At 40.0% G+C, this 14,309-nt stretch overlaps 1 protein-coding gene across 1 annotated transcript in view; it reads left to right on the forward strand.

Moving 5' to 3' along the window:
• plekhf2 (pleckstrin homology domain containing, family F (with FYVE domain) member 2) overlaps positions 1 to 4,430 on the forward strand; it is a 44,521-nt gene extending 40,091 nt beyond the window's left edge. Inside the window, exon 2 of the mRNA XM_033641564.2 lies at positions 2,669 to 4,430. Coding sequence (XP_033497455.1) covers positions 2,680 to 3,414 — 735 coding nt within the window. The 5' untranslated portion in view covers positions 2,669 to 2,679 and the 3' untranslated portion in view covers positions 3,415 to 4,430. The remainder of the gene's footprint in view (positions 1 to 2,668) is intronic.
• The last annotated feature ends 9,879 nt before the right edge of the window (positions 4,431 to 14,309 follow it).

Raw genomic sequence — 14,309 nt, forward strand, 5'->3', positions numbered from 1 at the left:
AAACAAAATATATAATATTGGTTTAGTCTTTATTAGACATTTATGTGGAAAAACTACATATTATACCTTGAAATGTAAGGAAGTTGTCCTTGTGTTAAAATGTGATTTATGTTCACTTTCCCTTTTTATTTGATTTTTCAAAAAAAGCACAGGAAATAACTAACTGTAAAATAAATTGATTTTTCACGGTCATGGTTGGAGTCACCCTGAATAGGATTGCATCGAAGATTACAGGAAAACTCTGCAGGAAAACTTAAATCTATTAAATTTATTAGAGTGTAAAAACGAGGACATTTTAATTTGAGCTGAATTTCCCTATTCGGTGCTGTGCATTTAAACTTCTTCACATTTGTTATGGTCACAGGAGCTAGGGCTGCCCCCTAATAGTCGGCCAAACGTTAGTCGACCACAAAGGTCATTAGTCGGCAAGATTTCATGAGTCACTTAGTCGCAATTTAAAAACAAACAAAAAAAAAAAGTCTTGAAACTCTATTATGAGCTGCACCTTGTCAAAATAAATCCAAACCTGTATGACTGGAGCATGTGTGACTTTAATTTGAAAGGACAGACAGAGGAAGTGTCTACGCTCAGCAGTCAGACAGGAGTCAGGTTAATTTCCAGGGCTGGTACCTGCGGTTATTCCACAGGCTGGTTAATAACATGTCGGGCAGGAAATCCAAAGTGTGGGATCATTTTGAGAAGGTGAAGGACGAACCCAAGGTGATATGTAAACTCATCTTCATTGGTCGACTACAAACATGACGTATCATCTGAAACATGGAAGTAGCTACATGCCCATTAGCCCACAGCGTCATTAACAGGCGGCTCGCTCAGTGTGTGACGTGCACTTGGAGATAAAATATAGGCCTCTATTAATGAAGGTTCATTAGTACGGTTTGTATTTCTCTGTAATGTAGCACAGTGTTAACAATGTTACTGATACTATTCTTTCTCACACCTTCAACTCAAACCACCAAAATATATCATTTAATCATTACATTCATATCAGAAACATGCAGGAGACTAGTCCACTGATAGACCTAAATGATGCCTGTTGGTCAGCTAGGATTTTTGGTTCAGCAACACTTATTTGAATATTGCTGTAATGTGGTCTTCATCCTTTGGGCTGCTCCAAGTTTGGGTACCCTAACAGCACAAATAGATGTGCTTCAAAATCCAAGTGGCATCTGACTTGAGCGCATTGTTTTACAGTGCAGTTGTTGCTCTGTCAGTTTGGTACTGAGTGAGAAATTGGACGCATGTCATGAGAGTGTGTAAAAAGTGTCAATGGTTGATGCGTGAGAATTGGCAGCTCTGCACAACATATTTTCTGTACCAAGTAGCCCCGTGCACAGCTCAAATTTCACATGCTGCTGTGCAACTGCATGAGCTATTTCGAGCCCTGCAATCCAAACAAACTGTGTTGTCTGATACACATCACCAAGACTTGTTGGTGCGGCTTTGTTTATTTATTTAAAATGCATACTCCAATCATTCAGCGTAGTTGATGTGTGCTTCAGTAACACTTGTACTCCATGTCCCAGTTTTAAAACAACAGAGTATTAGATAACAGTCAAAAACTAAAAATATGCAAGATATAAAGTGAACGTGTGCCTAACAGAGTATCAAAGCAGAAAGATATGTACAAGAGTTTCTAAATATTAACTAAATTGTAGAAAAAATGCAGACTGCTAAAGGCAGCATAAAACAAAGTTCAGAGGTTTTTTTTTAATTAGCATGATCAACAGATTGCTGCATGAAGTCACATTCTGTATTTTCACTCTGAACCACTCAAGTATGCTCCATAAAATCAGATCGTGTGGCACCAGCGAGCATGTGACGGGCCTTTGATGGTTTAAGATGTTATCATCCTTGAACTCAGACACTTGTAGTGATTTTGGTGGTTTTGCTGATCAGTTTCAGTGTGGAGGACAGTGAGATACAACTAGGGGAAATAAGAGGAACAGTGACTTTATGTGTGATTTTAGTAGAAGAACTGATCCAGACAGTTTAACTGAGGTGTGGTGGGAAGAGATAAAGTGCTGCCTCGGAGCGAGGTGGGAGGGACTGTTGTGGCTGAAGGTTTTATATTCATCTATAGGTGTAGAAAGTATAAAAATTGCATCTTGTGTTTGTTTGTCACGAAAAGAACAAATATCAGTAAGAATATGGAAATTGTTTTTAATCTTTAATTAACACTTCTGACCGCTTGAGTCATTTCAAAGCCTCGACTGCTTTGCTGAATGTTCTGGTTAATTATTGATGCCAGGTTTGATGATTAATGGAAAATTGAATGTATGCCATGTAAAATACATCAAAGCCTTACAAAAGATCATACTTCTGCATCTAATAGTAGACTAATATTCATCTACGGCATATCTATTAGTCCTCCCTCTTTCATTAAAAACGTCAGCGCGACATAGACATGATAAGTCTGATGATGATAAGTCTGTCACGCTCTCAACTTCACTGTCAGCACAGCAGAAGAATCTTGTGTCTTTCGTTTTTCATTTTGCGCAGCAGTAATTTGTGATGAATATGTGTGAAAAGAAACATGCTGTTCATGTTCTGTATATTTACTTAAATAATTCATTTTATTCTCACATCATAAGAGCTGTTTATAAAAATGTTTTTCCTTAAACTTTCCTCTCTCCCTGTTTTCCTCCAGGTGAGGTGAAGATGGTGGACCGGCTTGCGAACAGCGAGGCCAACTCCAAGCGGATCGCAGTGGTCGAGGGCTGCTTCGGCGCTGCGGGCCAGCCGCTGGCCATCCCCGGCCGCGTGCTGATCGGCGAGGGCGTCCTCACCAAACTCTGCCGCAAGAAGCCCAAGGCGCGCCAGTTCTTCCTCTTCAACGACATCCTGGTCTACGGCAACATCGTCATCCAGAAGAAGAAGTACAACAAGCAGCACATCATCCCGCTGGAGAGCGTCACCATCGACACGGTGCCGGACGAAGGCGACCTGCGCAATGGCTGGCTCATCAAGACACCCACCAAGTCCTTCGCCGTTTACGCAGCCACCGCCACTGAGAAGTCAGAGTGGATGAACCACATAGGGAAGTGTGTGGGAGACTTGCTGCAAAAGAGCGGCAAGGCTCCGACGGGTGAGCATGCTGCCGTGTGGGTGCCTGACTCGGAGGCAACAGTGTGCATGCGCTGCCAGAAGGTAAAGTTCACGCCAGTCAGCCGCCGCCACCACTGCAGGAAGTGCGGCTACGTGGTTTGCGGGCCCTGCTCGGAGAAGAAGTACCTCCTGCCCAGCCAGTCGTCCAAACCAGTTCGCGTCTGCGAGTACTGCTACGTGCAGCTGACGTCAGGAGCCCTGGCGCCGCGCACAGACTCCATCAGCCGGCTGGGGTCAAAGTTCAACAACCTGTCGGACGATGACGACGAAGACGACAGCAGTGACTGAGAGACGAGCACATCCTCCCGACGGTCAGCCTCGTCCCCACGTCAAGGAGGAAATACTTCTTTTTTTGTTTCTTTCTCCTCCCAGATGATCGAATCAATGATGAATCCCACCTCGGAGGATGAATTCATTCATTCACTTCAAACCAAAATATTTTATTTTTTCCTCTGATTCCAGCAGGGATGAATATATTCCTGAACACAGTGATTTAAATGATGAAATGTGGAATTAACTGGGTGACCAGGAGAACTCTGGGAGAAAGCCTGACTCTTCATCACTTCCACTTCTCTCTCGACTCTCGGTTAGGCTGCAGTTAGTCACTACAGACGCATTGGTGCTAATGAGAAACATCCCCTCCTCTTTCTCCTCCTCTTTACTTCTTTATCTCTTTCCCTTTTTGTTTTAATGTCCATGAACTACACGAGGTGATTGCTTGTAATTTCTGCAGGGAAAACTAAATGTTTGGGCTCTAACCTTTATCTCCTCTGTCCTTCAGGTATTACACCAAACAGGACTTTTTTCATAACAGAAGTTTGGTATTTTTCTGCCTGATTTTGTAAATTTGTCTCCAGCAAAATGTCAAGATCCCTTTTTATAAATAAGATATTACTGTAAACGCAGAGCTTTTCTAGTCGACCTAATATAGTTGCTTCTGACAAATCAGCTGAAGCTTTTCTCGCAGTGAGTGTTTGTCTCTGTAAACACACTTCTGTGAGTTTTCTCAGCGACCGCCCCCAAAAAACTAACTCGACCTCTTGCCTATGCTGTCACGTAGTGCCTTGTAGGAAATTAAGCTCAGCCTTCGGTAAGAAATAGGTTATTTTTTAGTTAATGAATCCAGGCTGCAAAAAAACAGGGACTTCATGACAGTTTGACTCTGAAACACATTACCCAGGATGGTGTTTGGTTTTGTGTGCGTGTGCTACAAACAGAAGAGCAGGGAGACTACCGACCAGCCGACAAACGGGAAGAGTTCAATTTGGGCTTTCCCTGGAACTTTTCCTGAAAGACACTTGACTCAGCCACCACTCTCAAATTCTATGTTTGAGTTTTTGAAAGGAGAGGCATCGGTTTTCAGATTCAGCTGCTAAAAGGCATTTTTTTCCACCATGTTATTTAACAACCTGTAATCTGGAGTTTCCCTTAACCTGAACAACTTCCTGCCCTTTGTTTCCACTGTGTTTTACATACCAGAGCGTTTTGGATACACGTCTTTTTTAAAAAGACGACATCGGGACAAACGTCATTATTGTTCTGTGATGTTTGGCAGGCGAGTGTGGTGCAGTTGGTGAACATCTCCAAGCGACCTCTGTTGAAGTGTAACTCCAGCTTTAGTGGAAAACATGGGTCACTACTGGAACTGTTGCAGGATTTTTTAAAATACCAGTGTACCCAAGTGTGTAACTCAGCTAGTGACATACTCCCCAAAACTCTGGCTGGGCTGCAAGGCTGCAAAAACACACATCAGATATTCTTCATTGGATTATTGTAGCTTAATGTTGAAGGGATAGTTCAGATTTTTTGAAATGGGGTTGTATGTGCTACTTATCTGTAGGCGGTGTTTCATAAACAGTACATGTAAGTCGGCTCGCCTCCAGTTTGGAGTATTTTAGCCACCTAAAAAAGTCCCACCTAGAAAAAGCTGTATCAGTTTAAGTGTGTGCTTTATTGGGAGTATTTTCACTGCTTCACCTTCATGTCAGACAGTGATTATCAACAGGAAAATAAAGCTATGTTGCTCTCTTCAAAGCCAGACTCATTGAGAAAAACACTGATTTAACATAGCTGAACACACAAACTGCTGGTCTACCACTGCCTTGATGAGTTTGTTTGTTTGTGTTAGTGTGTGAGTTTGGCATTTTAAAGGATTACTTTGGAATCACCAAAGTCGCACAATAACACAAACAAACTAACTGATCAAAGCAGCAGTAGACCAGCAGCTCCTGTGTTCAGCCACCTAAAATGACTGTTTTTCTCAGTGGAGTCTGGTGGCTTTGACGAGAGCATAGATGGGGAATTGAAGCCGTTACAGCTTGTTGAAATAGGGTGTTTGACGGAGAGATAAAGCAGTGAAAATACTCTCAGTATAGCGTACACTTCAACCAATACAGATTGTTTTTCAGGTGGTTAAAATCTGTTTTGTTGCTGACCGCCATCCACAGCAGCACATTACTCAGCTTTCGTGTCAGACTCCAGCCTGCTTCTCCAAACTGAGGGCGTGCCGACTGCCGACTACACTGATCATGAATAAGTACCCTATACAGCGCCACTTCAAGAAATGCGAACTATCCCTTTAAGTTCCTGTAGTGGAGGAGGCCATGATGTAGAAGTTGGACAAAGATTCAAAGTTTCCTCTTCCTCTGGGATGGAGGTTTTTCCACAAAGCTGTCAGTTTGCTTGACCAGAGAGATGCTTGACACTTCGGCCCGAGCTGCGATTCAATGTCTCGTTTAATTTTGGATTTACACACCAGTTGAGATGGGTTCTTTAACACGTAGCCGATGGCTCCAGTGAATGAAATGAAATGCAATAACCAGGAAGTCTTAGGCTTTTGTTTTCTTTGGTAATCACATGATCCTGTGCTGCATCACAGTCTGTGGAATTCCTCCTCGTTCGGTAGTTGACACGGTTTGCTTTTACTGCAAACTGTCAGCACGTCGTCTTCCTGTCAGTGACTCTTCCCTGTGCTGCTCTGAGGTCAGAGGGCCATGCTGTGTCACAAAACAAACACACCCTCTTCTGAACTCTTGTGTCACCTCATAGGAACTTTCTCTCCACAGTGTCTGCCAACACAAGCGAACGCAGCCGTCCTTCCCTCCTTAGTTTTTGCAGCACTAGAACTTTCCTTTCCACAAATCATGTGACGAGTGTGTGTAAGTGTGTGTGTTTGTGTGTGTGTACGACGTAAATCATGTGATCCGTCACTGAACCAGGAACTGAAAAGGCGGCCTGGGGGGAATTATGGGCAAACTACTTCAGGTTCAGTTACTCTCACAGATGTTCATGTCATCAGTTTCTCTTCCCGGTGACTGTGAAGAGTTTCAGTCCTGTTAAAGAGGCAGCAGTGACTCACACTCCTGGCCTACACTATACTCCTCATGTCTCAAAAACAATGTAATTACAATCTTAAAAGTTTGCATGGGTGGATTTTGGGAGCCAAAACCTTTTAAATAAATGAAAAATTTTAGTTTTAAGTTGTTGTATTTGTGTCATGTCACCCTGGTTTCCCTTAAAGTTTTTATTTTTCCTCCCCAGAAATAGATTTCCAGAACGTTGCCCCACGATCATTAGAGATCATCACAGGCCTGCTCAGATCCCAGTGTCAATGATCAGGTCCAGGACTGAGATATTACTGGGATAGTCAGTTCTGGTCCAAATTATATTCATGTCTTGGACCTTTCATACACACATGCAGCCTAAACTGCTTCACAAAATGAAAACTCTAACAAAAAAATGTATATAAACAACGATAAAATTAAACTAAAAATACATTAAAATGCTAAAAATCAACTAAAGTAAATAGAATAGAAATAAACACAAGGGATAAAAATGTAGAAACCAATTATTTAAACTCAAAAACTAAAGGCCCAGACACACCGAACCGACTTCAGAGAACTAGCAGCAACGAAGACCCCTTGCTGCGTTGTCTCACGGCCAACCAGCACGTACATTCTGCGACTGCGTGAGAGGAAATAACTCTCCACACCAGCAGATGGCATTAGTCTGTAAATGTCATTCAAAAAGGGAAACAAGAACACCGTCTTGGTGCTAGTTAGCCAGTTAGCATGTTAACAACTCAATCTAATGTTGAAATATCAGAGTATATTTATATTGCGCCAGTGAACAATAACACAAACCATCAGGAAACGTTTCTGCTGAAGAACCCAACGGATAAAGAAAAATAGTCTGACCTTGTGGAACAAGTTCTTTTGTGTGTCACTCCCTCTGGACTTTAGCTCTTTGTTTACGTTCCTCACTTCATTTATCTTCCTGTGTGCTGAGCTGAACTGCCAATCAGACTGATTTCTTCAGTGATGGGCTCCGCTCTCGTCCAGAGCTGATTCAGCACACTAAATTATCTAAATAAAGGCAGTGAGGGCTGATGAGGGTCACTAGGACTAGGGCAACAGACGCTCACATTCAAACACTGACAGATGGGCGACTGTCGGCTTGGTGTGTCAGGGCCTTAAGACCATTGAAGAGTGTGAACTGTGGACATGGCTGCTCATAAAGTGCCAGTGTTGGTGTTGTTGCCACGTTTTCGAGCAGGTTGCACCTCCCTGTTGGATCTGGTCTCCTTTTCTTAAAGTCATTAGTGCACACTGGGCTTGAGTCCATTTCCACACAAGTTTTTGTCATTTCCAAATTTGTGGACCTGTCAAGCCCTCTGTTAATCACTGTTGCTTCGTCTCAGGTTTGCCTCAAACCTGAGGAGCTGAACGCTTCGGTAAAAGAGCAGATTTTGGAATGAAACTCTTCGCAGGTGCACCGTAACATAAAACAGTAAAAGACGTCTCTGAGTACATTTTAAAGACTCTTATTTCACCTTTACTCTAGAACCTGAGGTCAAACAGGGAAACAAACAGCAGAAGCTCAACCTTTACATGTGTCACTTCTCTGAGCGCCTCAAGATGTTTATCTACGTTATGACTGCAAACAGTTGGAGTATTATGTTTGTCCGCAGGCAGTGATTTGCATGTTCGACAGGGTGACAGCAAACGCCTCATCAGCAGCAGAACAGGGAGCAGAAAGGGATCTTTTTCTTTTTATGTCTTTTGATTTTTACAGATTTAATGTTGTTATGTTGCTGCATTAAACGCATTCTGAGTGATTAGAGAAATTAACATGTTGATGATCACTAACCAGCTGTCCTTTTATACTCGTTGCGGCCGAGGTGACCTCGCCGTCACGGTTCGGCCTCAGGTTTGCTGTGGATTGCTCTTAACACAGTTGGCACATTGACTTTGATCCAGGTTGAGTTGTTGTCTCAGACAGCGTCAGATCCATGGCGACTCTGATGGACGTTTTAAAAATGAATCTTCACGTTGTTTTAATCCTGTTGATTTTTATTTTGTACATTTGTACAGATTTGTTTTTGGGTTTATTTGTTGTACAGATATGATCAGTTCTGAAATGACGCTGTTTCAGGTCTCCCTGTGCTCAGCCCTCCTCCTCCTCCTCCTCCTCCTCCTCCTCCTCCTCCTCCTCCTCCTGTCACACCTCAGCAACATCTGCAGCTTTTTTCACACTCGACATGATTTAAAGGAAGGTGAAAATTGTCTTCATACAGCAGCCACAGTAACAGGGTGATCCCTGAACTCAGCGGATGCTCTGATCTCTGGTCCTTCAGGGACGTCAGTAGCAGCAGCAGCTGGTCAGAGACACTTCAGCAGTGTCGGAGGTTTGAACTCCTCCTGTTTACGTGCACTTAAGTAACTGAGTTTCATTCGACGGTCTCCAGTGAGCTGATTCGTCAAACTTGATGTAAACAAGATAATTTCTGAGGAGATTAGTGAAAATCACAGTAACTGGATGTTTAATCTGCTTTTGACAAGACTTCAGACAGGGAAGCGAATCATCTGACTGTGTTCAATTTTTGAGCTTAGTCTGTCACACTGTACCATCAGTCTGGCTTAGAAGCACAACAAAATAAGCCAAAACAGCAGTTTAAGTAAGTGAGTAAGCTTCTGAAATCGTTACTACTATGCATGCATGTTACCTGGTTTTTCTTAGTGCACATAAACGCCTCATTTACCCTCCAAAGGGAAGGAGTGGCCCACCTAACCCTGCCTCTGACTGACTTACCCTGACCAATCCCACTTTTCTCGCCTAAACCTAAACAATCCAACCAATGAAGGTGATGAGTACTAGCCAGGTCAGGTCATTCCTTCGCCATCCTAGGATTTGCAGATTTGCCCACAGCTGAGTGATTTTGCTGCAGTGTGAAATACCAAACACCCTCCAGACTGAGGGTGGTAGACGAACAGAAACAGAACTTCACACCTCCCTGGTGTTATTTTATTTCTTGTCGTCCAGCTGTTTGTTTGTTCACACTGTGAGCAACGTGTCTGACACGTGGATCTGTTCTCACTGTGCATTTAAAGGCATTCGATTACAAGCTGATTTGTAGCAACAAAGAAAGTGACAAATATTAATAAGTCATGTTTGTAATGGCTGATTTTTATTGTCATTTTAGAGGATTTTTTTAAATAGCGCAGCAGCAGAACAGGGACAAGCAAAGAGAGGTTTCAATCTTTACTTCAGTCCTCATTGTTCTTCAAACGTCGTCTTTTAAAATTATGTTTTCCTGACTCTGCTGCATTCATTCGATCCTCAGCTCTTAGGTTTTAAAATAATTCAAGAGCATCATTTAGGGAGTTCAAGTATCTCAGGATCTTGTTCACGAGTGAGGGTAGAATGGAGTGTGAGATGGATCGGCGGTTTGGTGCAGCGTCTGTAGTGATGCAGGTGCTGCACTGGTCCGTCGTGGTGAAGACGGAGCTGAACCAGAAGGTGAAGCTTTCAATTTATTGGTCCATCTCTGTCCCAGCCCTCACCTATGGTCATGAGCTCGTGGTAGTGACTGAAAGAATGAGATCGCGGATACAAGCGGCCGAAATGAGTTTCCTCTGTAGGGTGTCTGGGCTCAGCCTTAGAGATAGGGGGAGGAGTCAGTCATCCAGAGGGAGCTCGGAGTAGAGCCGCTGCTTCGTCGTGTCGAAAGGGGTCAGTTGAGGTGGTTCGGGCATCTGATCAGGATCCTCCTGAACGCCTCCTGTTAGAGATGAGCTGGACAGTTTGTTCTTGTTAGCTGCGGGGTCGACAACAAATGTGTGTTGCTGACGCTGAGCTCACTTCCTCAAGTTGGAAAGTTTAAATCAAGGTCCACTTACTTGCTTTGCTCCACCTGAGAGATCCAGAGCTCCATCACCTGTTGAAGGCTCTGGAAGAAGCTTGTATGTGGTTTAATTTTCTTTGCTCTCAGTGTGAAGCAGTGGGAGACGTGATGTGATGAAATCAAAGCTGCAGATGCTGAGGTCTGCTGAGGAAACTAAACAGAGAGAGGAGACGTGTTGTGACAGCTGAAAGAGAGATCATTGTGTTTTATCTGCTCGCCTCCTGTCTCATGGATTTTTAATGTTCTCACTCTGTTGGTGTCATTTTGGTGTTTTTTGTGTTTTCTTAGTTTCATTTGAATTCTTTTTAAAAGCTTCTAAAAACAAAAGGGCTTCAATCAGAATGTAACCCAGCATATCATTGTTTAATACTAATTCCTTCAGAAATCTTTAAGTATATATTATATATAAATAATGTATTGCTTAAAGCTGGACTGTTGTCTTGTGTTGTCATTCAGAGAATAGATGGCTTGATTATTAAAGGAGGTATTGCCACAATAGAAATACAGTTTATGAGATGTTGTTGTTAGAAGTTTCTTGGGTTTGATGTCAACCTCAACTCAACTTGAATTATTCAGCGCCTTTGATGCAAACATGCAGCCAAGTTTTGCAAGACTAGGAAATTACAAAATGTTTTTTTAAATTGATAAATAAAAATCTATAAAATAAAATAATTACCAGAAATAAAATAAAGTAAAAAAAACAACAATACACTAAGAAACAAAAAAATACTGTTTTATTTTTTTACTTTTGGTCTTTACACATATTAAACGGGAAAATCAGAAAAGAAGACACTGCATGATTTTTTAACTAGACCAGAAACCAACAATGATTAAATGAAATCGGCACATTAAAATTGACAAACAAGTTTGAGACACAAGTCGCAGCTCTGTTCTGATCTCTGCTGCAGCTGTGACAAAAAAATACATGGATAACAATCAAAACAAAACAGGTTAGAGCTCCTGCTGCTGCTAGTGACAGAGAGCTGAGAATTTTTCTTTATCTGAAATTTTTGGCTGCACAAAACAACACAATTAATCTGCCAGTTATTTTCTTTATTGAGCAAAAAATGTTTAATAAATACGTTATTGCAGGTTTAACTCTTTAAAACCTGACAGCAAATTGGCTTGAAAACAGGAAGAACGCATGAGCAATGAAGACGAAATGATCCAAAATTTTAGCAAGAAACTAGTAAAAAGAAAAAAATTAAAAACAAAATTATTTTAAAAAAAAAAGTTAAAAAATGACCTCAATATTGGCCATAATTTTAAATATGTAAAAATAATAATGATATCTATTTTTCAGTAGCTTTTTTCATTTTTTCCAATTTTTTAAAATAATTTTAGAATTTTTTTTTCCTTTTTTCTTTTTTTTCTTTTCTATTTTTTTTTTTTTTTTTTTTGCAGTTTGTTAGAGATTTCTTACCAAGTTGCTTGTTGCCCTTTTCCCCGTGGTTTTGAGATAAAACGTACCAATGTTCTCAGAGTTTTAGTGTTTAAATACTTGGGAAAGGTGTGTGAAAACAATACAAGAAAAGTGGTGTCGCTCCAGGTTTCAAAGGCTTAAATAATCATAGTGTTATTTTGACATGGTGTAATTTAAATTATACAACCACTGTGTGGCAGTATCATCAGAATCAAAACTAAATTAAAACAATATGTGACAAAATGGTTTACTAAAATGAAAACTAGATTAAAACACACAAACTGAGACAAAATATTGTTTAGTTAAAAAAATAAATAAGTCAAAACAGAAATACAGGAAATGTTTTCAGTTTTAGTCAGTTTGGTCAAATTTGTCGACAGCAACATGAGGTGTTGGTGCATCTGCTCATTGAGACATGACTGTGAGCCTCCATAAAGGTTGTGTTTGTATTGTTATACCATCTTCTTTAAAATACCCCCATATTACAATTTAAAAATAATAAATAGATACAAATAAAAAAGAATGATTTAATAAAACAAATTCTGAAGCTAAGAAATACTGAACCAAAAACAAAGAGATTTTAACAATAAAAAAATTGATCTGAAACTGGATTTAAAACAAAAAATAGAATTTTTTTAATAACTGGTTAGTAATTCTGACGTTAGGTTGACAGGTTAATCACAAACTGTATCTGTGGCTTAAAATCATCTCACACTGAAGTTTCAGGTGAAATTAGAGTATTTTTTTAATTAAAAAACAAAACTGGGTTCTGATTAAATCAGTGTGTTTTATAAAGTCAATCAGCTGCTTTATATATAAGAGAGACTCTGGGGGAATTCGTCCTGTGGTCATTTCTATTAAAGCATTAATATTAAAGAAATAAAATATGAACTCTACATCAGAAACATCAGTCTCAGTGGGGCGGTCTTGATGATGAATGGATTATCAGATGTTCAACAGGCTCCAGAGCTTCTCTGAAATAAATTCCACCTCAGACGCATCATAAAGGTGTTCAATATTTATTACATATTAATTTTACATTGGGTACTTTGAACACTGCAGCCGCTGCTGGTCCGTGCTGATGAAGGTCGCTGTCAGTGGGAGGAAATGTTAAAAAGCTCAAGTTACATGAGTGGAAATAATTAATTAAAATAATAATACTGTACTTGTTTTATCTTATTATTTTAAGCCATATTTAATCAGGTAAGTCCGGTTTAGATCACTGATTCTTTTTTTCCTTGCAGGGAGATCTGGCCAAGACAGCAGCATATGAAAAAGTTGCAGCCGAGCAACCACACAATGAAAAACATAGAAGATCCACAGTAACATGTAGAAATATTAATACAGTCTTTATGAAGGGTTTCCAGGTGAGAGCAGCAGAGCTCATTAAAGCTAAGGAACAGGTGACAAACTAAAACTTGAGATCTCAGAGTGTAGCTACACACAGATCTCTGTTCAATCAAAGTACAAATGTCCGAGGGGAGTTCACCCAGTGTGGCTTTATACATGAGCAAATACCACTGACTGGGCTCACAAAAGGTCAAAGATGGCCGACCAGCCCTGGAATAAAGCGTACAGTGACGAGTGAAGGCGAATTTCAGTGCACCATGATGTATCTAACGTGCAAACAATGTGCAGATGCATTCATGTACAACAGATTACTGTAATCCAGAACCAGTAAAACTTAGCAGCAACCAGAGAAACAGGACTTGTTTCTGAAATAAAATTTAAGCTTCAGCTTTTTAAGAAGATTATTAACCCGAGGTTTAAGTGACGACCTCTGACCTCTTTCCCTGAAAATGGGATTTATTGTCACATCTCACCTGGACTGTTTGGGGTTTCTGTACATTGACATGAAACATAAACTGATAATAGAAGAAATTACAATCAAAATCTTAAAATATATATTTAAAGTATAGTTTTAAAAATAAATAAAATATTTTAAAAATATTGCTTCTTATATTCCAGACACGTGCTAAAGCAACACTCTCTCTCATTGCTTGTGGAAATATAATGGGGTCAAAAGTTTTTGGAAGGCGGTTCTTGACGTGGTTTACCCGATAACAAAATAAAAAATATCTTGTTGGCCAAAGTTGTGCATTTTAAGGATTTATCCAAAATATTTTATTACTAAGAAGAGAAGCCGTGCGCTAATAGACTTGTGTCTCTCACAAGCTGAAAGAGTTGAAGCTATAAGATGGAGTGATGTGAAAAAACCCCAAGTACAAATCAATATATTAATATACTTTGTGGACTTTTATTAAACGTTTTATTTGATAATATAAAATAAAAATACGATAAATAAAATAATAAATAAAAAAATACAGAAATAAAATAAATTACAATAAAATAAAATAAAATGCAATAAAATATAATAGAATAAAATAAAATAAAAAATATATAAAACCAAAGACTGAAGTGGGGGCGGGGCAACTAGATTAAGATTATAAAGTGTAGTAGCCCATGCGTACTCCATGATTACGGTTTTAATTAGGTTTGTTTTTTTTTTGCCTTCTCATTTAACGTTTTACCATATTTGCTGCCAAGACTGACTATTTTATTAACATGTAATATCTT

Source organism: Epinephelus lanceolatus, chromosome 10 (genome assembly GCF_041903045.1).
Source record: "Epinephelus lanceolatus isolate andai-2023 chromosome 10, ASM4190304v1, whole genome shotgun sequence".
NCBI lineage: Eukaryota > Metazoa > Chordata > Actinopteri > Perciformes > Serranidae > Epinephelus > Epinephelus lanceolatus.